The 24,175-nt window shown below is 43.8% G+C and overlaps 1 protein-coding gene across 14 annotated transcripts in view; it reads right to left on the reverse strand.

Annotated features, from left to right (window-relative positions):
- Positions 1-262: 262 nt before the first annotated feature.
- CTNND1 (catenin delta 1) overlaps positions 263-24,175 on the reverse strand; it is a 49,564-nt gene continuing 25,651 nt past the window's right edge. For 3 of the 14 annotated variants that reach the window (XM_064576388.1, XM_054511898.2, XM_064576386.1), the window contains 18 exons: positions 22,709-23,000; positions 20,084-20,155; positions 18,976-19,128; positions 18,029-18,564; positions 14,426-14,889; positions 12,939-13,122; positions 11,822-11,939; positions 11,187-11,340; positions 10,772-10,789; positions 10,246-10,314; positions 9,315-9,442; positions 9,062-9,212; positions 8,147-8,339; positions 7,681-7,795; positions 7,042-7,129; positions 4,865-4,927; positions 3,998-4,101; positions 3,219-3,581 (listed from right to left, as the gene is read on the reverse strand). In XM_064576388.1, coding sequence (XP_064432458.1) covers positions 3,318-3,581; positions 3,998-4,101; positions 4,865-4,927; positions 7,042-7,129; positions 7,681-7,795; positions 8,147-8,339; positions 9,062-9,212; positions 9,315-9,442; positions 10,246-10,314; positions 10,772-10,789; positions 11,187-11,340; positions 11,822-11,939; positions 12,939-13,122; positions 14,426-14,889; positions 18,029-18,564; positions 18,976-19,128; positions 20,084-20,155; positions 22,709-22,903 — 3,069 coding nt within the window. In that variant the 5' untranslated portion in view covers positions 22,904-23,000 and the 3' untranslated portion in view covers positions 3,219-3,317. The other 11 variants (XM_045893609.3, XM_045893607.3, XM_064576393.1 and 8 more) reach the window with 11 other exon arrangements.

Genomic DNA, 24,175 nt, shown 5'->3' on the forward strand with positions numbered 1-24,175 from the left:
TAACAGAAATAAAGACTATTCACCATTAGTCCGGTTTTTCCACAAAGCTAGAAAACCATCTCAAGTGAAGCTACCAAACCTCTTTGGAAAGCAAACTCTGATAGCTTCTTGGCGCTGTGATTCATCCTTCTAGTCTGAAACTACAACTGTTAGACAAAAGCTTTAAAAGAGACCAGCTACAGTGCTTAGATTTTCTCACTAGCCCAAGAAAGTTTTCATACCCAAGACCTAGTTCAAACAAAATTGAGACATGACCATCATCATCAGAAGCTATAGATTTTTAATCTAAAGATTGGGCATACAGCAAACATTTTACATAAATTCTCGAGTTTTTTAATTATATAACAGGAAATAGGGGCCCCAGAAAAATAAGTCTCTTTCCACAGGTCTTAATCCTTGGCCTCTGCAGTCAAGACAATCCCTAGCAACCCAACAAGTGTTTGCTACCCATCCACATGTTATTTGGTAGGACACAACAGCAGCTATAGGTCTGTCCCTTGTCTTCTTACTGAAGGATTACGGATAGCCTGAAAAGCAACATTTTGGCCCAGTATTCAGTACTTATGTACATGAGCCTTTTAATTACACATTTTCTTATTATAGGAGGGCAGTTGGAGTTGGTAGCTTCTAACCTTCTAGTCATAAATGTTGAATGTTCAAGAGGGCCATGTATTGCAATGGGCTTTGTTCAACATTCATTTTATCAAATGTTGCAAAAGAATTCCAGTGACTAAGAAAGTCATTAATTCCTTATACTTCAGTTTCCTATCTCTAAGTTAGCATTAAGTTTCCTGTGCTCTACTTAGCCATATTTAATTTTTAAGAATCTTAAGAGGAAAAACGTTTCACATGTAATTAAAAAGGACGTTGCTTGGTAAGAGTTGGGACTGAGCTCACAATAAATCCATCCTGGTACAACCCCCTTCTGGCTGCTCTGGAGAGAAGAAGGACACGGATACACATAAGGAAGTAACCAAGATGAAAAGGAGAGATGAGATACAGCTTAAAGTGAAGAAATGACACAGACCCCCCACATACACACTTTAAAAACTTTATTTATATAAAAAACTCATTTGTTTTTAAAAGCATTAACAAGAGAGAAAGAAAAACAGGAAAGGTATGGAGCAGAAGACATGCCCCTTAGTAGTGTTCGGTGGGGAGGTGGGATTTTTGGTTCTCTGGAATTGAATGTTTAGTGTTTTTATAAACAAAAAAGAAAAAAATAGTTAAAGGTCCCCAAAAGCCCATGGCTGTTCTATTACCCACACCCCACCGAGAAAAAGAGCACCAGGAATAGAGCAGAAGAGGACAAGAGAAACCAAGAGTGGAGCCAGGTCCAGATGGGGGCAATTTCCCCTGTGCAGTATGTTCTTAGGGTCAAAGAGGGGGAGAGGCTCCTTTTTGCCAGAAAAGGAGTGGGAAGAAATTGGAGGGGGAAAAAGGGTAAATCAGGGATTCTAATGCATAGAGGAAGGGAAGGGGGGGTGGTGGGTTGTGCACTTTTCTCCTACCCCATAGCCTCAATATATAAGGGGAGGTGGGGAGAGAAGGATAAAGATTTCCAGTTGCATTGAACAGAGCTTTTAGATTAAGGGGAGGAGTAAAAGGCAAAAAAGGAGAAGGGTTAAAAAAAAAAAAAAAAACCCAACCAGCATAGCAGCTGATTCCTCTAGCCCAACCCACTAATAAACAGTAAACTGAAAGGAGGAGGTGGTACTGGGGTGGGAGGGTGGGGGAGGCAGGGAGGGAGGGCACAGAAGTGACTTCCCTCCAGCCACTTCAGAGATGGACAGTAAATTCTGGGCAACTAAGGAGAAAGAGCCGCACCACTCACTCCTCCCACATTTTGAGATTCATCAGAACAGGATCTTTACAAAATCCCAACCATATACTATCGAGCAAAAGCTGAATGGCTGAAATCAGAGGCTCTACCAATTCCGAAAGGAGAATCTGAGGCTCTCTAGGTCACCTCTCCTTTCTGCTATTTAGGGCCAAGAAAGCAACAAAATATAATTTGCAAAATCATGAAAATGAGACCGCAGAGGCAAAGAAAGGCACATGGAAGGGAAGGAGGAGATGCACCCCAGGCCAAAGGCACAAAGAGGAGGCAAAACCAGGGGCGATCCCCACCTTTTAAGGGTAAAAGGGGCAGGAGTATGTACATCAAGTCCTTTTGTCAGCCAACCAATCCAGGGAAGAGGCAGGGGAGGGCAGGGCTATGAGGGTAGGAAAAGGAGACATAAGGGGCGGGGGGAAGCCAGCTTCAAAGCTTCCTGCCAGTTTCAGACTAACTGATTCATGTACATTCCTACTAGCTCCTCCTAGAGGTTCTTCTCCTCCCCAGAAGACATCTTTCTGCTCCTTCTCACCCAGAAAGTCTTCCTTGATACATTCTTCTCTTTCTACAGCCTCTTGCAAATGGCCAGGCCAAGTCAGCAGACATTATCACAGGATGGGAGAGGAAGATTAAGGACAGCCTCAGTAAGGGGCAATGGCAGCAGCCCAGGGTTGGCATGAGGCTTGGAGAAGAGATGGAGTCTGTAGGTCCGTGATGGTCCCTGCCCTGGAGATGAGGAGAGCAAGGTTTCTTAATCTCAGTTCTAGGAGAACTTCACTTACTCAAGGGCCCTTGCCAGGTGGAATGTGCCAATGTTGCCAGCCTTCTTTGATTAAAAAATAGTCATCAGGGATAAGGGAAGAGCTCACACTTCCCATTCTCCAAAAAAATAAAAGTCCCTTCCCCACCAGGAAAAAAAAAAATCTTGATTAAGAATCATCAGTTTGTATCAGAGTGCTGGATACTGCATATGCAGCATGTAACTTCCAATTCTTCCCATGGCTTCCAGTGAGGACTCCCACTCGCTCCCCCCCCCTCCATACAAGGCCAAGAGTTCCAGGGAGAACTGGTAAAAAGAGCTAATCTGCAGCAGTTTCTCGAGATATGCATATAACTGAGCCAGGCTTCTTGGGAGCAACTGCAGGGGATCTGGAGGGGGGAGGAGGGACAATTAAGCTTCACTGGAAGAAGTTAGGAGTTGGTGGAAAGAAGGCGGCCACTTAGGGCTATAAGGGCAGGAGGCAGCCTGGCAGTTGGCACGATAGTCCAGCGAAGAAAGGGAAAAATCATCAGTCCATTTCACCACCAAAAAATAAAAGTACATATATTATAAGCTCAGATGTAGCGGAGATAGTGGTGCTAAATCTTCTGCTGTAGGGAAAAAAGAGAGAAAGATGTTAATAGGGTTGGGAATGAGGAGAACCAAATGACAGTTGAGCAAATCTGGAGGGAGGAAAGTAGCACATAATGAAGAATCAGATCACCAGGGGCATGTCCCAGCCTCGTAGGAGGCAACAATCACAGAAGCAGCACCCCCCAAGCTCCAAGTGGCTGAGACTAGGGTCTCTGGCCTGATCAGATCAGCATGATTGGCAAACTGCTGGCACACAGGGGCCTCCTTCCTCAAGACGATCTTGGGGGTGGCTGGAGGACATACCATGGAGGGGTTAGACACTTGGTCCCCCTCATCATCCAAAACCAACACATCCAACTCTTCCTCCAGAGATTCCTGCCCCTCGTCCTGCTGTGAACACATGCAATTTGTTAGTATGAGAGTAGGGAAATAGAAACCTCGTGAGTTGTGCCAGATCTAAGGAAAAATCCCACAATTGGTCAACTCAAACAAAACAAGAGACTAGTAAGAAAAGGGCAAGATATTCGAGAAAAGGCAGGGAGAAGAAGAGAGTAATGTATGAAAACAGATCAATTAGCATTAGTCACATCACCAACACATTTATCGTCTTCCTTCCCTTAACCTGACCATTGCAGAATTATGACCCAAGAAATCCCAACGTGAGCAAAACTCCTACTTTACCTGAAAATCCCTACCAGGAAAGGATACTGTCTCTCAAGGTACCTTTTTTTCCTATTTCACAAAACATGGAGGTTTCAAAACAGAACTAGCCTTAGAAGGACAACAGTATATAAAAGAGAATTTACCATCAGAGGTGTTCCCTTCAATGGCTCCATTTCACCTAGATCCCCGGATCGATCCAGTGTTCTGTTGTGGTCCCCTCTCTCGTTCAGTGTAGAATAGTTGTTATCTAGTGAAAAAAGTACAACAGGATATTCCCTCTGGTGTATATATACAATATATATTAAGCAGAGAAGTGTGAATTAGGCACCCCTGTTGGGAAGTAAACTTTGTCAAATGTTCCAGAAAGGCATTAAGGTCTGGTCCTTGACTTAAGGTCCCAGGCTTAAAAAGAACTTGTAGGACATAGGATAATGGAGCTAAACAGAAGCAAGCTGTCTATAAATGGTAGTGGAATTAAGGAGAGAGAGTGAGGTGCGCTGCCAACAGTCAGGAAGGACCTAACAAAGGAGACACAACTTAGTTAAGCCTTTGGGGCTGAAGAAAATCTAGCAAAGCAAAGGGGAAGGGCATTCCAGTAGGAGGTATTACCTGAGCAAAATCTAAAAAGTATAAAGAGACAAAATAGCAAATTAGACCAGGGGGGCTGAAACAGAGTACATGGAAGGAAGTTGGAGAGGGAGCCTGAGGCCAGCAGGTGACAGGCTTTAACAGTTTAAGGACCCACACTTGATTCTGTAGTAGGTGGGGGTGTGGGTGGGGAATGAAGATTTTTTTTTTTTTAAACCTTTGAGTATGTGGGAATGTGGAAGAAAGTAGATGGATCAAGTTTCACTAATCTCCTCATATCCTTACAAATGGAAATGTCCAGCCAATGAATGCTCTCCCAGGATGGTAAATGGTGAAGGTGCTAGAAAAAAACTGCAAGGCCAGACAGTTCTCATCCCAGTGAAATATTACTCTATGTCCTCAGGCAGGAATTCATCACCTACCTAATGATTTTGTGTTTGATCCCATACTGCTCATCTGAATTTCTTCCCGATCAGGTTTCTTATCTATACGGAGTCAGAAAGTTATCCAGGTCAAAAACCAACTCTTCAAATTCTATACTCATCACAAAAATTGCTCTCTGGTCGGTCCTCCCTCCCTCTCATCAATTCTTACTGAGCACCCACTATGTGCCAGACAACAGACAAAGCCCTCATGGGACTTAAAAGAGATCCCTTTCTAAAGGACTCCTAATATGAGAAACCATTCACTCTAAGCCATCAATTGTCAAATTATTTGGCCTCCAGACCCCTTTACAGTCTTAAAAATTATGAAGATCCAAAAAGTATTCACTGGTGTAGGTCATATGTTTTACTATTTTACTGAACTGAGAAATTTTAAATATTTATTTCACTTAAAAGTAACAAGAAACTTATTCCATGTTAACATAAAACTTAATGTTTTTAAAAAGCAGGGTGTTTTGTTGGTTTTTTTTTTTTTTACATTTTTGCACATCTCTTTAAAGTGTGGCTTAAAAGAAGATAGCTGGATTCTCATACCTGCTTCTGCATTCAATCTGTTGTAATGTAATTTTAGTTGAAGTATATGAAGAAAATCCAGCCTCCCACAGATAAAACATTGGAAAAAGGAGAATTTTAACAATCTTTTCAGATAACTGTGGATATTCTTTGATAGTATACTAACACTCAACAAGTACGGTTCCTCTAAGGGTAGCAACAATATAGTATCTGAATCCGAATGAATGATCTCTTCATACTTCATGAAATTAAAATGCACTGGTCTGTCTTGCACTTTGAATGGGCCAATTACCCATGCAGCATTCTGAAACATCATGCATTGGTCACCTGGAAAATACCTGGTTCATAGAGTAATGCAGATCTTCTATAAATGTTAAGACATTTCATTATACAACATCAAAAAATAAAATAAAATATCGCATTCATTACTATCATCACTGATTTCATTAAAAAGTCTTTTCAGTACTGGGGTGTTCCCAGGCTCATAATGGCAGGTACAAGTTTGCCAAAGTTACCATTTTCACTTGAAAATTCAGGCAGCAAGTACAGTCACTTATTTTTCCTCCAAGTGAGAAGCTCACTGCATTTATTTTTGAGAAAATATCTAGCAAATATCCAAGTCTAAATAGCTGTAGTTGGGTCTTTTTCTTTCAAGGAAAAATGGCATTCCTTAATAAAAAGAGTGGCCAGTCCACTTAGAAACTCCAACTATAGCACCACTGCTTTTCCTCATGTCAACCATCATGCTTGGTATGCAGCACAGGATCTTTCGAGAAGATGCATACTCAAGGTTAGAAACAGTAAAATTAATTTTTACAGCTCCATCAACGACATTCTTAAGTGAAACTGGCTCTTCTTTCAAGTTGTGAGTCCATGGTAATAAAGACTGCGAGGACTGGTTTGGCCTGGCGTCACCGCCAGTGTGCACCACCCAGGCTTTTGCAGAATCGGCACAAATGCTGACAGACACGGGGATCCTCACACATTTCAAGAGCCCTGACTGAGGCAAAAGCCAAGTGTCATCAAGATAGTAAGGGTTACAATATCCACTTCCATGAAAAAGAAAACATTTCATAAAACAAAATATGTAACTCGTCTTTTGGGAAAAAACGTATTTGCTCACATAGCAAAAATGTGTAAAAGATAAAACCACAAAGAGCAGCGGTTATCTCTGGGTAATAGAAGTAAGTGGTTTTGTTGTTATTTTTCTGGTTGTCTGTAGTTTCCAATTTTTCAACAGCCCATATATTACTTATGGGAATTTAAAAAGCAAAATATCGTCATTAGGTGATATATACATATATCAAATCATTGTGTTGTACACCTTACATTTGTACAGTGACAGATGTCCGTTCTCTCTCAAAGAGAGAATACGGCAAGACTAGGTTCACTGTCCTGTCACTCTAAGTCTGCAAGCAAGGATAGAGGATCCCACCCAGGCTCCTGCCGCTTTTGTTTCATTTTCTAACACTCAGCTCTACCAGCTTCTGTGGTACAATCCCCAGGTGAAGTATTATTACCCTCTACCAAAAGACTAGCTCATTCAGTAATACATATATATATTCTATTCCTTAGGTAGTCCGTCCACCAGAGAACAGCAGTGGTGGAATAAAAGCAGAGGGGTATGCCCCTGGATACTGCACCTGTTTTCTGGTTCCGGTCAATGAGAGGGAGAGTGCTGTCATCATATGAATGACTGCTCTGGCTTCTAGAAGCATTGTTTAGATTCACCTGGAGGCAAACATAAAATGCAACAATGTCTCAGAATACTGAATTCACCCACATCTTATTCCCCAGTGGGCACAGACTGAGGTCCCTATTCTCAAATACAACTCTTACCGAAAGATGACTCATATGGGTTAAATAAATACCTACAGAGTGAAACAAACAAGGATGTTACAGCTTCTATTTATGTTCCCGATGGTGTTCAGGAGACAACAGAGGTACCAAACACTCATGCTATCAGAAGGTGACACGGTCTCCGGCAAATTCCTTCAAAGGGCTATGGCAGATTTGGGGGAAAAGTCAAAAAGGCCATCTTCCTTCGTCACGACCAGCACTGACAGCATGCTGTGACTCAGAGGAAGACCACAGCTGTTCGGGCAGCAAACAAAGCATAGGCACCACTCTTTTGGGGAGGAGGAGTAAGCCAAATGATTTCCTAACAGACTTGGGATAAAGTAGGACTCAATGTGACAGTGAAGCAGAAGAAACCAAAGACAGAGTGGTACATGAGACCCAGGGCAAAAAGGTACACGCCTCAGGCCCCAGAGCTGCTCTACCTGGAAGTCTGATTTCTTCCATCCTTCTTTTTCCAGTGGCTTCCGTAGTTCCTTATAGCCCCAGATTGTCTGTAATACAAGTGCTGCTGCTCGGACTTCTTTTTCTGATCGGTTCCTTTGGAGGAAAGTAACACCAGATGGAATTTGGACGTTAAAACCAGGGAAGAAGCGGAGAACCTGTACTCTCTAATACAGTGTAACAACAGAAATGCCAAAATGGGCAAGATCAAGCATTCACCAAGTTCTGTATTCTGTCCCCAACAGTGACACACAAAGAAGTTTGATGGACAAGCAGGTTATCAATGGACAGCTCAACATTAAGACAAAAAACAGAGCAATATCTCTTCACACCTTCACATGTAAATAAGGGAAAATAACCTTAGAGAGCAAAAGGGGAGCACTCCTTCCTAGCAGCTCCCTCTCACACTCAAACTCTTCCAATTGTCATTTTAAGCATTAAACTCACCCTGATTTGTTGATCAACACCAGCTTCTCAATGCCCTGTGTCTCTCGAAGCTTTTTGGCAGCCTCCAAGTTCTCGGCAATAACCTCGTTGATGGTGTTCAAGAGAGAGACGACGGTGTCCTCAGAGAAATTCTGGGAAGAGCTCTGCTGCCCTCCTGGCAGATTCTTTACCAAGTTGGGAATAGCATGTTTACCTATAGCATTAAGACGAAAGGAATGTGTGTAGGGAGAACAAGCCAAGTCTGGCTATGAGGAGCCTAAAGTAAGAGTTAACTACACCGATCACAGAAAATGCAGGTACTGTCCACAGGAATCAACTTCCTTCTGCTACAGGATTATCATACCAGAAGAGCAAAGGACCTGGAATAGCCCTGAATTTATGGTTCTTCTTATTCCTTTCTTTATTCTCCCCTCTAGCCACACTGAAACAACGTGAATACTTTATATCAAATACGCTAGTCTTTTCAGATAGTCTAATGAAAACAGCATACATATTTAAATTGTAATAGTTCAATAAAATAGTTATTATGAATTTAACAAAAAACTGGGCTCTGCCACAGCCCACCTGTATTAAATCCGGGCAAATTACATAACTTCCCTGACCCCTGGGGTTTCCTTATTCTATAAAAAAACTGGACCTCTGTAAAGCGGTCAATGAGAACATGCGTAAGTATTAACAATGCCTACTAACAAAGAATATGCTTAATAAATAAATAAAGCTGTTGTGTTCTGTTTTTGAAGAGTCATCACTTCTTGTCTTTCTAAGAACGATTAAACTAGAACCCTCGGAGTTGCAAACTACAGAGGGCTAGCTGGGATCCCTCCTCTGTCATTTCAGTAGTAAACTAAATAGCATCAGCCAGATGGAAGGCTCTGTATTAGATGCTGAACTAATGGTTCACATCCAACTCCTTACCAATGAGTTCTTTGTTGCGAGCATCCACGGCCAGATTTCTCAGTGCTCCAGATGCAGCTTTCACCACCCGCTCATGTTCATTGGTCAGGAGGTCAGCGATGGCAGAAAGAGCCTTCTCTTGACGCAGAGCAGAGCGAATGTATCGACCATACTAGAAGTAACACATGGAAAGAGGTGGAACAGATTACAAATGGCAGCAAACTAGTTAGCTGAGTTCTCCCACCTCTGAATCCATTTTCTAAAAGGTACTCACCGTCCAGCGCCCAGCACACAAGTTCTGGATAGCTCCAGCTGAGGCTTCTAGGATGGCAGGAGTCTTGCTCTCCTTGAGGAGTGAGATGTATATCCGAACCACCTCTGGCTGAAATAAAAGCTCATAGCCTACACAAGAAAGGGCAGGAAAACAGAGGAGGTTAGTTAGTACATACAACACGCCAGGCTCTGGCTGGTTGAAGTCCAGATTCAGTACTCTGGATTGACAGATTTATGCTCCTATACCACTAGGCTCCCTATAGACTCTCCCACCCACCCAACAGCCAACTCAGAGGCTTGAGTCCATGCCTTCTTAAGAATAATTCATCCACCGTAAGAGAAGAACAGACATCAACTCGTCATATGCAACTCCACCTCTCTCCTTCTACCTTGCCTCTTCTCTTGCAGTTTACTTTGGCCTTGGCACTCAGGGGAATTCATCTGCCCACTGATAGCACTCAGGGTTACAGATTCCTCATCTCAAATGAATGGTTTCTAACTTAACTGAGTCATTCTGCCCACCTTTACTACGACTAAGTAAAAGGGCCTATCCTAGATTTAACAACACGTAAGGTTTTCATACCCACGAAGAGCTACGAATTTTAAACCCACTGTACTGATAAACACCCAAACTGTGAGAAAGAGACTTCTTATAACAGGTAACGATTGAGTCCTAAGAACTGTAGCGGTTACTGAGGGCACCTACGTTTCTGGCCTAGCCTGTCATCAGGACCTTACCCATCCTCCAATAATCTGAAAAGTTGCCAAAACAAGCCGACCTGCTATACCAGTTTCCCAATGCTTCACCATCACTCCACATCCAGAGTTGGAGGAAAGAGAACAGTGATCATACTGCACTAACACTACCTGACACTCATCTATGGACTATGTGTACGAGATTCCTGGAGACTACAAGGAAAAAGATAACTTACCTCGAGCTGGACTAGTTCTTTTAGGAAAATCCACTGTATCGTTTGCTGGATCCTCTGTGGGTTTTTTCCCTTTGGAAATTAAAAAAAGGAGAAAGGGGTAAAAAGTTTGAGAAAGGAAGAGTCCACTTGGTGCACTTTTCATTCTTCAGTCAAAATCTTTTTGGATCAGAGATGCATCAAGAGGGGGGAAAAAACCACCAAAAAGAAAAAACCAAAAAACCAAGCTCCCCTCCCCCCGTCCCAGCAGGGGGCTGTGCAGAAACAAGGACAGAAAACAGGCAGCAGACAGGTAAGATGAGGATAAGCACCGTTGTTTCTGTTGTCCTGAGTTCTGGTAACTGCAATTGCTGCCCAGGAATAGCATGCCATGAGCCACTGGCTCCAAAGAGCTGAACTTGTTTCAATGGTCTTCCTCAACTGAATTTTCCTACATGCATCCATAGGGAAGGGTTAGGAAATACTAGGGAAGCTAAAACCAAAGCATGCAAATTAGAAGTAGGGAAGCGCCTTAAAAGATTCCACTCACCTCTGGAGAACCACTCATCTTCCAGTGCGTCACCCAAGGTGGAAAGCAGAAAGGAAGGAAGGAAGAAAAATGCAGGAGAGCGATGTCAACAGGACCATGGGCAAATAAGTAGGAAAGCAGAGAGGAAAAGAAAAATACAGGAAACACAAAGGAGGAATGGGGGAGAAGGCCCCAGATTAGTTGAGTTCTTGTCCTTCGCTGCCCCCAAACTGATAGCAGTACCACCACCACCACCACCATTATCACCACCTTGAATGAAGCACACGACAAAGGGAAGCAGCTACAGAGCAAGGAGACATCCTTGACTAGGCAGACTCACATACTGCTCAGCAAGTATTTTGTACCTAAAGCTCAAAGTGTTCCTTCCCCTTCCCATCCTACATTAAAGAGCAAGGAACAAAGAACCAAGACTCACCTTTGCCCTTCTTGGCCCCAAAGCAACTGGCAGCATGTGGCCCAGTATTGTTGGCAACATTGGGAGGTGCCTCTTGGTAACGCTCTGCCTGTGGGATCTCCCGGTGAACTTGATACGACAAATTCCGAAGAAGGCAAACACAGTTCTCCACAAGCTTGGGAACACAAGATAAAGGGCTCGGTGAATGAGGAGAATGCCTATCGTGATTTCCCAACAATTCCAGGTTTCCATGATTCAAGTATTAAAATATTGATCCCTAAAAGCATAGACAGCCCCATCCATCATCACTCACAAAGCCTCTTAAATGCACCAAGCTTCTCAAAATCCTTGCAGCCTCAGGCTGATGGAAGGTTTCTGCCACCATTTGGTATGTGCACAAAACTGACGATTACCCTGACTTTTTCCTACTTAGGAAAATATATAACCTTGGAAATACAGCTAAACAGCTTTAAAATAAATGATATAGGTGAAGGAAATTCTAAAGAAAACCGTTTTCTTCTAAGGTGAACATCTACTTTAGGGAGCCGAGGCTAGTACAGATACCTAATGTCACTTGAAAGCCTAAGACGATGAGATCTGCACTACAGGTACCTTCATGGTTGCTGTGAATGGAATTCACTCAGCCATTAGCTCACCTTGCTGTCCGAATCCTTCTGCCCAATCTCAGCCTGAACAATGAAAATGAGGGCATCCACTAAACCATCACATTCCCGAAGTTTCCTGCGAGCTTCACTCCTCTCTGAGCTGACATTCCTGAGGGGGAGGGGAGAGGTTTCGAGATGACTCAGATTTAGAAATCCTCCCTTAATATCTTCAACATCTACAAGCCGCCTCCATACCTTTTCTTTTACTATAACAATTAGTGAGTACTTATTATAAGCAAGGCACTGCAATTGAGAGAAAGCTGAGTAAGACAATTCCTGCTTTTAGGACATTTGTAACAAGGCCGGGGTGGGGGTGACACACACACACGACTAGGGAAGGGCTAAATAAGGTATACCAACATCAATACTTCAAGATCAAATAGATATTTCTTGCATGGAAGTACAAATGAAGAATGGGGCAGAGCACACGGGTATATCCCAAAGAGAGAAAAAATATATTGCAGCATTTATAGGATATAAGAAGAAATCAGGAAAACTTTCATGAAATAAAGGCACTTTTGAGTTTAGCCTCAAAAGATGAATAAGGAGGGGCGCCTAGCTGGCTCATTCAGTAGAGCATGCAACTCTTGATCTTGGGGTTTTAAGTTTGAGCCCCACGTTGGGTGTAAAGATTACTTAAAATCTTAAAAAAAAAAAAAAAGAGACAAGGGCACTGTGGTCTGAACAAAGAACACATCTCCCCCAACACTATTGCCCTTCTCGTACCTTGTACTCTTTATGTTGCATTTGTTGCAGCTTTACTTGAAATATAGGTCACTGAGGACAGGGCCACAGACACACTCAAACTCAGGAATAGACAACTGCCTTACATGTGGTAGATATTGAACAAATGTTTATAAAATTAAATGAACAAACTCAAAGAGGCACAGAAGTGAGGATGTGCAGGGGAACAAGTAAACTGACAAAGCGAATGTAGGGGCACACAAGCAAGCAGTGACAAAGGTAGAACAGGCTGGAGTCACAGTATGCAATATGGATAGGAATGGAAGCTGAATGATGGGCCAAAGAATTAAAAAGGAATTTCTTTTTTAAACTTAAGTTAGTCCTCAAAAATTCAATCTTCATACTCTCGAAGCCCTTATGTTACCTAAGACAGCCAGCTGTGTTGGTGAGCACTGACTCCCACTCAATATGGCGCGGCTTGCAATCTTCATTAGGTTCCCGCTCCCAACCAGAATGTGGGATGATCACTTCATCTGTCAATGCATGCAGTGCATGGTCCACAATCTCCATTTTGATTGAGTCATGGGATGAGAGATTCCACAGGGTTCCTGGCAGACACAACTCATCAGATACCTCTCCAACACCCAAGACAGTATGTCTGAAGAATGCCAAAGAGAATCCCTTATTCCATCATTTCTCAGTCTTCCCCAATTACCAAATACCTTGTAATGATAGTCAAGCTTTTGTTTGTGACCCATGATAAGAAATACACATTATGGCTCAACATATTCATACATACATGTAGATCACGAAATAAAGTTTCATAAAACAGTATTTACTATATATAAGCAATGATCTCTGGGTTATCTACACCAGAGTTTCTCAACCTCAGTACCACTGACCTCTTGGGCCAGATAGTTCTTTGTTGTGGGAAGCTGACCTGTCCATTGTTAGATGGTGAACAGTACCTATGGCCTTTACTCCTTAGATGCCGGTAGCACTCCCTCCCACCCAAGCCAAGTTATGACAACCAAAACTGTCTCCAGACATTGCAAATGTCCCCTGGTGGGCAAGATCAGTCCTAATTGAGAACTAATAATCTATCCCACTTCTTGTTCTTTCTTTCTCTTGAAATACTGATTAGGATCCACAAAATTGTGTTCAATACACACTAATGGATCATAACCCACAATATGAAAAACAACTCTTCTAAAGCAAGGATCACAAGCTCAAATGTCTACACATGCCAGGCAGGTGAGTCAGGACAAGCAGATATTTAAAAGAAATTACAAGAGTGTAGAAAAATAGCAAAAGACACTCAGCTTCAGTGCTGGGGAGACAACATGCTATATGGCAGTAGTTGGCTAAAGATAATAGGGTATGTTCAGGATTATTGCAAATGGGAGAACATGCATACCAGTCAGTTCAGACCAACTACTGTCAGGTAGCAAAAGAGATCTATTGTTGCCAGTTCTCACACATTTTTTTTTTTAAAGATTTTATTTATTTATTTGAGAGAGAGAGTGAGAGAGAGAAAGAGCACAAGAGGGGGGAGTGGGAGAGGGAGAAGCAGACTCCCTGCCGAGCAGGGAGCCTGATGCGGGACTCGATCCAGGGACTCCAGGATCATGACCTGAGCCGAAGGCAGTCGCTCAACCAACTGAGCCACCCAGGCACCCCCTCACACATTTTTAATAGAAGCCAAGAACCTTTCAATTTTAAGTGAAATCTTCTGAATTTTAAATAAACCTTGTGTGATCCAAACAAATCAGTGAGATGGATCTGCCCCAAAGACCACCAGTTCACCACCTTGAGTCAAAAGTAAAAGGAATGAAAGTCCCTCTAGCTCTCAACATCTTTAGGGGTCATAGTAACCCCAACCCAGCAGTTGCCCTTGTGCCCGTAACTCACCGGTAATGACTTCGGTGAGGTCCATATCCCGAGCCTTTCGGAGCAATCGCACAAGGGCAGGAACACCATCACAGTTTTTTATGGCAATCTTGTTATCCTGGTCACGCCCAAAAGAGATATTCTTGAGAGCCCCACAGGCTCCAAGGTGCACTTCCTTTTTGGGGTGGTCTAACAATCCCACCAGTACCGGGATCCCCTTGAGCTTCCGAACGTCGGTCTTCACCTTGTCATTGCGATAGCACAGGTGCTGCAGGTACGCGGCTGCATTGGACTTGACGGCATCCAAGCGGAATCCTAACATGGCTATCACCTCTGGCAGCTCTGGCTGTCTCCAGCTGGGGGGCGGGGGCCCCCCCTTACGCAGGCTATCCAAGCTTGCTAAACTTCCCCGTTCGTGCTGGGCCAGAGGAGCCCAGTAGTACTGGTCCGACGGCACTTCCTCACCAATCATGTCTTCGTAGCTCCTGCAGTGTCGGAAGAACCCAGAGGAAAAGAATACATCAAGTTGCCGAGTCTGGTTTCCTGGTGAGCTCCCATGACCCCTCACCTCCAAGGCTGGAGGCAGGAGTAACTTCAACTCCAGTACACTAGATCTTACCTTTCCTTTGCATCAATGATAGACTGATCAATTTTTCTTAAGGAGATAAGGGAACAATTTTAAAGGCATCTGCAGTTACATTAAAGCTACCTTTTTCCTGTCAAGTTTACTAGCTCGGAAGATAGTAACAAGCATTCAGAGACGCTAATCACAAAAACAGAACCAAATCCTGACTGCTTAGCACTTAAATGACACCTGACAGCTAAGCTCTCTGGATAGAGACTGAAATAAACCCTCAGACGACAGAGTTAAACCAAAGAAGTCAGCAAACAATGTCTGAGAACAACTCTTACAAGCCTTCAGCTAAACAGGAAATGAGGCATTTACACACAGGAAACAGCTGCTGGGATTAGACCCTTAAACACCACTTATTTAAGCCTCTCATCTTATTTTGGAAATTAGAAAAGAGGAGGTGGTTAAGAGTAGAACAGTTCAGGCCTTCCTGCTACATGGTAGGGGGACCTGGCTTTGGTAGAAGCTTGAACATTAATTTTCACAGTTCATCCCAACGTCATCTCTGCTACTCAACAAATGTGTTCCAGATATGATTGCTAGCCTCCGATTTCTAAAGACAATACCTTGGATTCTGTCAAAACAGAGGCTACTGAACAACACAGCATTTGGGATACCCAACAAGTAAGAAAAAGAACAGAGACGAAGCAAGGGAAGGTTTAGAGAAAAGTCTCACCAGAGAGAATTCTTCCTAATTTCAGTACTACCAGCAACCACTAGAGGGTGAATCTGTCACACTATTATTTATTCATAACCACCAGGAAGGAAGAGACCCATTATCTGCGAGCTCATCTCACCCTCTGGCTCCCATAGGAGAAAGGAGAATCTATTGTGTGGAACTCTCCAAATAAGCCTGTTGTTTGTTCCACAAAACCGCTCCCACTGTCACCAAACCCTCAAGGTTGGCTGCAGCAGAGGCCCTGCCTCTTAGCTGCCAACATCAACCACTCAACAGCAACTCAGATGGACAAAGCACTTTGTAAAAATCCCTATTTTTTAGTAGCATCAAAAAAAAATGAACAGGTTATATAGCTAAGTTTTAAAAGGAGGCCACTGAACAGTAATGTTAAGGAAGATTCTATTTTAGTAGGGGAAAAATAAGGTCAGAGTATGTTGAGTATGTCTACCTACATCAGAAAATAGAACTCAAAGCAAGTGCACCAAAATGTTAACCGTAGTTCTTTCTCCATGGCCGGTGTGCCTTTCTTGTCTAGTTTTGTAGTGAGCATGTTTTACTTTCATTATTATTTTAGTATAAGCAATTACAAAAACAATCGCCATAACCAAGATTTTGGTCACTCAGTTGTATTTCCTTCTCTTATAGGCAGTGGATCATGACATTCTTTCCTTTGTCTTACAAATAACAAAGCTGTGCCCAGAGAGATTAAATGACTTGCTTGAGGCTATATAGCTGGTGGCAAAGGCACAACTAGAAGTAGAAGTCTTCTGGTTCAGCGCTTTTTCCATTAATCATTCTGCCTTACTGTTTCCGTTTGACCTTGTATTACTCTCCCAGGCCTGGAACAGGAAGCAGCTAATGTTCTTGCTAGTCAAGCAGGTTTCCAAGTCCAGTGCCACCCTGGAACAGACTCAAGAACCAGGCCCAAAACATTCTCCTTTTATGTCAACTGCCACAGCAGAGAATGACCTGGCCACCCACACCCACCTAGGTCCAATCACTCTACTAATGAGGAAGTCAGAAAAGCAGGCTTGCTAACAAGCAGAGGGGCCAACGCCCTGGGCAGACTCCCTTGGTGATAGCGGTTATCTACCACTGCTTCAAGTAGCACCAGCTTAAGTCTGGTGCCCACCCTGCTGCCCCCTGCCCCAATAAAAGGTGAGTCACATGGGAGTTGGACTAGCTGTCCAAATGATACAATACCTAAAAGGTGAATGACTCAGGCTTAGATAATGGGGCCTCTACCCTGGCCCCAGCCCAGTTCACTATTAGCCAAAGCTACCTAGTATGAGGAAAACTAGCACCAAGGCACTTGCTTTAGAAGGTTATGACCCCATACAGAAATTCAACAGCTGCTAGGATATCCTTACTACCAAGACATATGTATATCTTCTCCTTTATTTATTATGTTTCCTTGCCTGGAAAACACTAGGTCTCTGATTTATTCTGAAGCAGGGTTGGCAGCCCATGGGCCAAACCTGTTTTTGTCCAGTCCCAGAGCTAAAAAGGGGTTTTTATATTTTTAAAGGTTTAAAAGAACAACATTCAACAAAAACGATATATGGCCTGCAAGCCTATTAAAATAGTTCTATCTGGTCCTTTACAGAAAAGGTTTGCCAACCCCCATTCCAAAGCACTCTTCCAAGGCAAACCTTCTACCAGCCCAAACATCAATCACTCCTTTTTTCACATCACCAAAGAATCCCCAGGGATGTGTAGTCAAGTCAGAATAGGCAGCTGCTTAGTGACCTTTCAGAATGTCACTAACATACCGCCTCAAAGGATGCCACCCCCATTTCACTTTATAATCAAACGTAAGAACCAAAACACAAAGTGGCAGGGATTTGGTGAGATCAAGGTTTGTTTTTAACTTGAGACTAAAATCACCACAGGGAGGGTTCTCACATACACCCTTAACTGTCTATTCTGGCCCTGAAAACCTAAAACCCTCAATTCTTACTACCAAACCAGGTGCTGAAGCAATTAACAGGAGCAAGGGAGTACCCCCATAGCCCTAAAGTACTAAGCTCCTTTGTGAAGCTATCACCAAAAGGGAGCCAGATCTGGGGCAGAAATAGCAACTCCTGGCATGGAAGCAAAGACCACTCTTCAGGATGTAGCCCAATAACCACAAGTCATTATCTATAGGTAATTAGAATATAGGATTTTCATCATGAAAAAGACAAAAAAACAAGTCAGTATTTGGTAAAGTCACAAAAGGGAAGATGCAAGTGTCTCTGATTCAAAAAAACACTTAGAGAAGGAAGAGCTACCCCTTTCCACTGTCTTGGTTTAAGACCCTTTTCTTCCCTACCTGAGTCGTCGGCGAGGGTCAGAGGGTGTCCCAGTCCGACGGGCAGTGCCATAATCGGACATCATGCCGTAATCCAGATCATCATAGCCCATGCTACGCTGGTCATCCTCTAGCCCATAAGGCTCTGGGTGAAAACGATGCAGATCCACACTGCTCCCACCTACCCGAACCTGGGGCTGGGGCCCATACACATCCTGTCTACTAGGTGCCCGATAACCTTCCATGCTGGGCCTGTACCGCTCCTCAATGCGGGTCACCCGGGACAGACTGCCATAGTTGTCACTGCTACTTGGATAACCATCTTCATAGTGGCGGCTATATCCATCGGGAGGGTAGTGGAAGTTCCTGGGAAGGGTAGCAGTGCCTGCTTGCCCCACATAGGGACCAGGTCCCCCATTGCCATTCTTGCGGAAGTCACGCCCCAGAGTCTGGATATAGTTGTTAGAAACTGATGAAGCATCCACAGGCAGCCCATCTGGTCCCACAGGGACTGGCTGTACTGTCCGTGTTGTCACAGTCTTCACCACTTTCTTGACCTTCACATAAGGAAAGAGAAGAGTAAATATAAGCCTACGTTCTAGACCTAAGAAATGAAACAAACCCCCACTGCCAGCTCACTTTATCTTGAAATGCTTTACATTTTACCATCTACCCTTCTCTCTCTACCTTACAGGAAGTGCCCAGGCAGGAAATTTGTGCTGGCAGTTAACTATGCCTGTAAGGGAAGCTACCGTAGACCTCGCAGACTTCTCCCTTCCCCATTCCATTCAATTTTCCCATATCTCTTCTATCTTCCCCGTCTGGCCAGAGATCACTTTCTTTATGCCTTCACTACAGATTAATACTTTTCATCCACCCTAACTAAGTGCTTAATCTCTCCCTCCACCAATAAAGACCATAGGAAGACCTCCTCTATCATCCCAGACCTTATACAAGTCTTTGCTTACTGTGGTCTCTGTGCGCCGAGTAGTTCCATCATCAGAGGTCTCCACAGAGACAACAGACATGGCTCCCTCGGGGTCCTCCTCTGTGTAGGTCCCCACAATCTGCCCTGGCTCCTGCATCCTGGGAATGGTGCTATACACAAGGTGACTGTGATCCTGTATGAAAAAGACGAAAAGGAAGGAACGACTATTAAGCCATATATATCAACAGTCCAACCCAATGAGAAGTAGTCTCCCTAGTGAGAGACTCATGCATCTTCCACGGGCCCCAGGATTTTTAGTGGGGTAGCTGACACCACCTTTTGAACTTGTACAAAAGAGCAGAAGATGTAAGTCCCCAGTTCTAATAATTTAACAAATACGAACTGAGGGGCGCCTGGGTGGCTCAGTCGTTGGGCGTCTGTCTGCTTTCGGCTCAGGCCGTGGTCCCGGGGTCCTGGGATTGAGTCCTGCATCAGGCTCCCTGCTCCGTGGGAAACCTGCTTCTCCCTCTCCCACTCCCCCTGCTTATGTTCCCTCTCCCCCTGTGTCTCTCTCTGTCAAATGAATAAATGAAATCTTTAAAAAGAAAAAACAAAACAAAACTATGAACTGAGTTAACTATAGCCACATCAACACCCAAGTAACAGAGACAGCAGATTTAACTTCCCAGTTCTGGTCATCGAAGTGAATATGAACTGTGTTAACTGTGGTTACATCTGTATCTGGGTGATCCTTCAAAAAAAGAAGTTCACCAGCAAAGAACTTTTAAGATGAACCAGAAAATCCCCCAAAAAACCATCTTCTGACCTGCTCTGTTACTCTTTAGAAACTGCCTAAGGCTCAAGACCAGCCAGATTTCAGGTAGAAACAGAGGCATGCCCATTCCAGAAAAGGGATGCAGTAATTGAGGGATCAAATACAGGATCAGCGGCCATTAAAACTTATTCCAAAATACAACTACATGTATACATTTAAGCTCCACTATTTTATTTTCCTAAATGAAAGCAGCTAATTAATGGGTGGGTACTTAAAATGTACCAGGCACTTTGCAAGACACCAATATGCTCTTATAGGCCAGGGAAGTTAAGAGAAAAATGAAGCAACCCAGACCTTGAGCCAAAGACATTACCTGGGGTCCGTTGAGTTTCAGATCTGAAAATTTCTGTCGCTCAAGGTCAGCATCGCCCACAAACCGGCCGTTCTGAAACAGAGCCCACATGAAGACAATTCATTTTGTGGCCTTCCTTTGCTCTATCAAATACAAGTAATCTTTTTTCCAAACAGGAAAAGAGCTTTCAAAAAGATATTTGTGGCCTGGCGTCCTTCTGTCAAGTACTTATAAAAGAACCACATCACTCCTTAGTTTTAGCACTTTCCTCAAAAGTGGAACTGGGCCTGGAACTGGCAGACTGGGTCTCTGGAACATAAGAAGGTAAGCTCTATGAGGGCAGACATTTTTTTGTATTTTTATTTTTTGGTCAGTTTTGTTCAACGGTATATTTCCAGTACCTTGAACAATGCTTGGCACATAATAGGCACTCAAAAACTATTTGCTGAGTAAATAGCTGAAACTCAGGTAAGTCCTTAAAAATATAAGTTAGAAAGGCTAGGTTGGGGAGTTTCCAAAAGCCTTCTTCATTGCTCCATGCATCTTCATGCTCTACTACCAATGGAAACTCCCACATCAGCCAGCTTTTGAGAGAGAGATTCAAGAGGGGCGCCTGGGTGGCTCAGTCGTTAAGCATCTGCCTTCGGCTCAGGTCATGATCCCAGAGTTCTGGGATAGAGCCCCGCATCGGGCTCCCCGCTCTGTGGGAGGCCTGCTTCTCCCTCTCCCACTCCCCCTGTTTGTGTTCCCTCTCTCGCTGTGTCTCTGTCAAATAAATAAATAAAATCTTTTAAAAAAAAGAGATGCAAGAGACAGGAGTCTCCCTTTCAAAGTAGGAAGAAAACAAGTACCCCAATTCCCCTCAAGCAAAAAGTTGTCTCAACATCATCACCACCAATTTTTAGAGCCACAGAACATAAGCTGCTCTCTTTTGAGCAGCAGGAAATAATCTAACAACATTATACTATGTAAAAACACATTTGACTGCTCCTCTTCCAATAGGAAACAGCGAGATCCACCTTGGGAGACTTCCCCCACCCTACTCCCATTACATAGGGAGTGTAATGCTGCAGGGAGAGGAAGTTAAACATTACTTTCAGGAAGAAGGAAGGGTGTGGCTTCACTACTGAACAGAAGTTAAAAATAAAAGAGAGAAAGAGAGAAACCTAGTACTAAATCCTGGAATTCCCCACCACCTCTAAGCCCAAGCAGTCCTGCTCTCCCCTTTCAATATATACCTCTCATTCCTAACCCTCTCTTCTGGTTCCTATAAAAATCCTAGAACGTTGCAAATATACTGCCTCCAAGTCTCCTAAATGAGGTTTTGTCCTCTCACGCAATATGCTCCTCAGCATGAGGGACCTTCTCTGTCTTAAAAAATAGTAAGTAATCAGGGCACCTGGGTGGCTCAGTTGGTTAAGCGACTGCCTTCAGCTCAGGTCATGATCCTGGAGTCCCGGGATCGAGTCCCACATCGGGCTCCCCGCTCAGCGGGGGGTCTGCTTCTCCCTCTGATCCCCTTCCCTCTCGTGCTCTCTGTCTCTCATTCTCTCTCTCTCAAATAAAAAAAATCTTTAAAAAATAATAATAATAAGTAATCAATGGAAAGGACTACTGAAGCATAAGCACTGTTGTTAGTTCCCACCGGAGATCTCTTAAGATGGAGTCTATCAAGCAAGGTCTACTCTATACATACATACACACACACACACACACAACACCTGAGAGAGATTACATCACACACACACACACACACACACACACACACACACACACCCCACCCCTACCGGAGATCTCTTAAGATGGAGTCTATCAAGCAAGGTCTACTCTATACATACATACACACACACACACACAACACCTGAGAGAGATTACATCACACACACACACACACACACACACACCCTACCTACCTCTGACAGATTATATCACAGTGAAGTCAGACCAGAGAAACCACAGGAAACGCAAGATACTTCTCCTTTCTAACACCAACTCCCCCAAGTCACTCATAGAGTCAGCCAACCCAGAGACCACTGGCTCCTGTGGTTATCTGGGTTAAATAACAGCACGATGCTCCTCCAGCTCTAACCGACAGAATTAACAATGACCTCCTCCCTCCAAGACATGATTTGCAAAGCTAACAAAACAAGCATACAAGGACAATATGGAGCAGGAATACACAATTTATGGATACTGCCACACCTTCTGAGCAGACTGTTCCGTGAGGGAGCCTGAACTGGAGCTGAGAGTACAAGATGCCCAACCTCGCCAACCACTAAGCAGGCATTTACCTTCCTTAATGTGGTAAACTTGATACCAAGTTGAGGAAAAAAAATCAGAGAAAACCAAGGACCCTGAGTACAGCTCCAAACTATATGATCTACCATGACTAGAATTACATCCCAAACCAGAAACCCCACTCCAGCAAAACAGGAAGTCAGATAGATGCTTCTAGCAATACACCATTCAACTCAGCAGAGCTGCAATATCTCCTGTCTCTTACATCAGTTCTGGAAAGGTTCACCATGACACATGGGCACTTCGACAGCCCATCACCATGAGGAAAGTAGTTTCCCAAGTAGGATCATAGCCTCTCTATAACCATGCCAAAGTCCTACCTGCAGGTCTGATGGAGAGAGGGGTTACCTGATGCCGGCGGGTGAGGGTGCCGTTGGCCATGAGTGGGTTGGCATCTTGTGGTGAGACCCGGACGCGTTCCAGTTGCGCCGAGACGTGGCGCCGTTCCTCCTCCAGCGCCCGGGTCAGCTTCTCAAACTGGGCCTCTTGTTCCTTCACAGAGGCCAAGATGCTGGCGGTCGACTCCACCTCTGAGTCGTCCATGAACGTAAGGGGCGGAGCCGCCGCAGGGCAGGGTAAAAAGGAAGGTGTGGATCACAGAGGGAGGAGCAAGGAGGGAGAAGGCCCCCCTCACTTCGCACTACCGAGAGAAGGTAAGGGAGAGGAGAGAAAAGGTCACAGGTCAGAGAAGACAGATGAATCATTAATCCCAGAGCCAAAGATGCCCCCTTGTGGTTTTACTGCAATGCAGAAAGCCAGCCACCACCAAGCCTAGGAGCCCATCACCAGTGTCCACTGAAGCAGGATCCTTTGCCCACTACCCTTTAACACCTGACCAGAAATAACCACTGAATGGAAAGGTGCAACTAGATCCAAGTCTACACTGTTGGCAGGAGAGGGAGAATATGGCTAAGGGCTGTAGTCATGACAGGAGATTAATATTAGATTATTCTTCCCTGGAAAAATTTGCTGGTGTTAACTCAATCAAAGTTGTTAACGCCACAGTACAGCCCAGCATTCACTGTCCTGCATCGGCAAGCCATTTCTAGAATTAAGGGAGTAGTACAGACCTACAGATCTTACTTACCTCCCCAAACCTGAACACTGAAATTGCCTCAGTGGTAGCAAAATTTACTAAATGAATATGATACATTAAAATGCCAATCAGAAATAGAAATAGTAAAAAACTTCCTACCATCAAACGCAGGTAACAAAATGAAGGCCCTCATATTGAATACATTTACGAAGGAGTCTTTCTACTTTTCAAGACCATACTATCATACTGAAGGCAAGCCATGGGCCTTGGCTAAAGGAGACAAGAGAGTAGTAAAACCACAAAAAATTCTGTGTGTAAAAAGGCTCCACTTGCAGCGACCTTCACCTCTTTGGGGAGTAGGAAAATGAACATTAGGCTCAAAATCTGAAATTGCCCCTCAAAGTAGTTCACTTCACATTCTAACCTCCAGTCAATGGCTGGGAACTTCCTACATCCCTGTTATCCTGCAGAAAGCTCTAAAAAACCAACTGTATTTTTACATCTTTACTTATTCCAGCTCAGGGTAAGTATCCAAGTATATAGAGGATTTGTGTGCTATTTATACAATAAACGATTGTTATATAAAAATGAAGAGTTCCCCATACCCTACTGTATTAACTACAAGTCGGCCAGTAAATGGAGGGGCACTGTAGTCACACCATTGGACTCAATAGGGTTTCTCCCTTACAAACTGGCTATAGGAGACTTTATGGCCAGTCCAACATATACCATGTCAAGAGGTTTTAAAATAAACTCTCTTCCCCTATTCCCCACCCTCT

Source organism: Mirounga angustirostris, unplaced genomic scaffold, assembly GCF_029215605.1.
Source record: "Mirounga angustirostris isolate CCGP_5_RB_7025 unplaced genomic scaffold, mMirAng1.0.hap1 SCAF_13, whole genome shotgun sequence".
In the NCBI taxonomy this organism is placed as follows: domain Eukaryota; kingdom Metazoa; phylum Chordata; class Mammalia; order Carnivora; family Phocidae; genus Mirounga; species Mirounga angustirostris.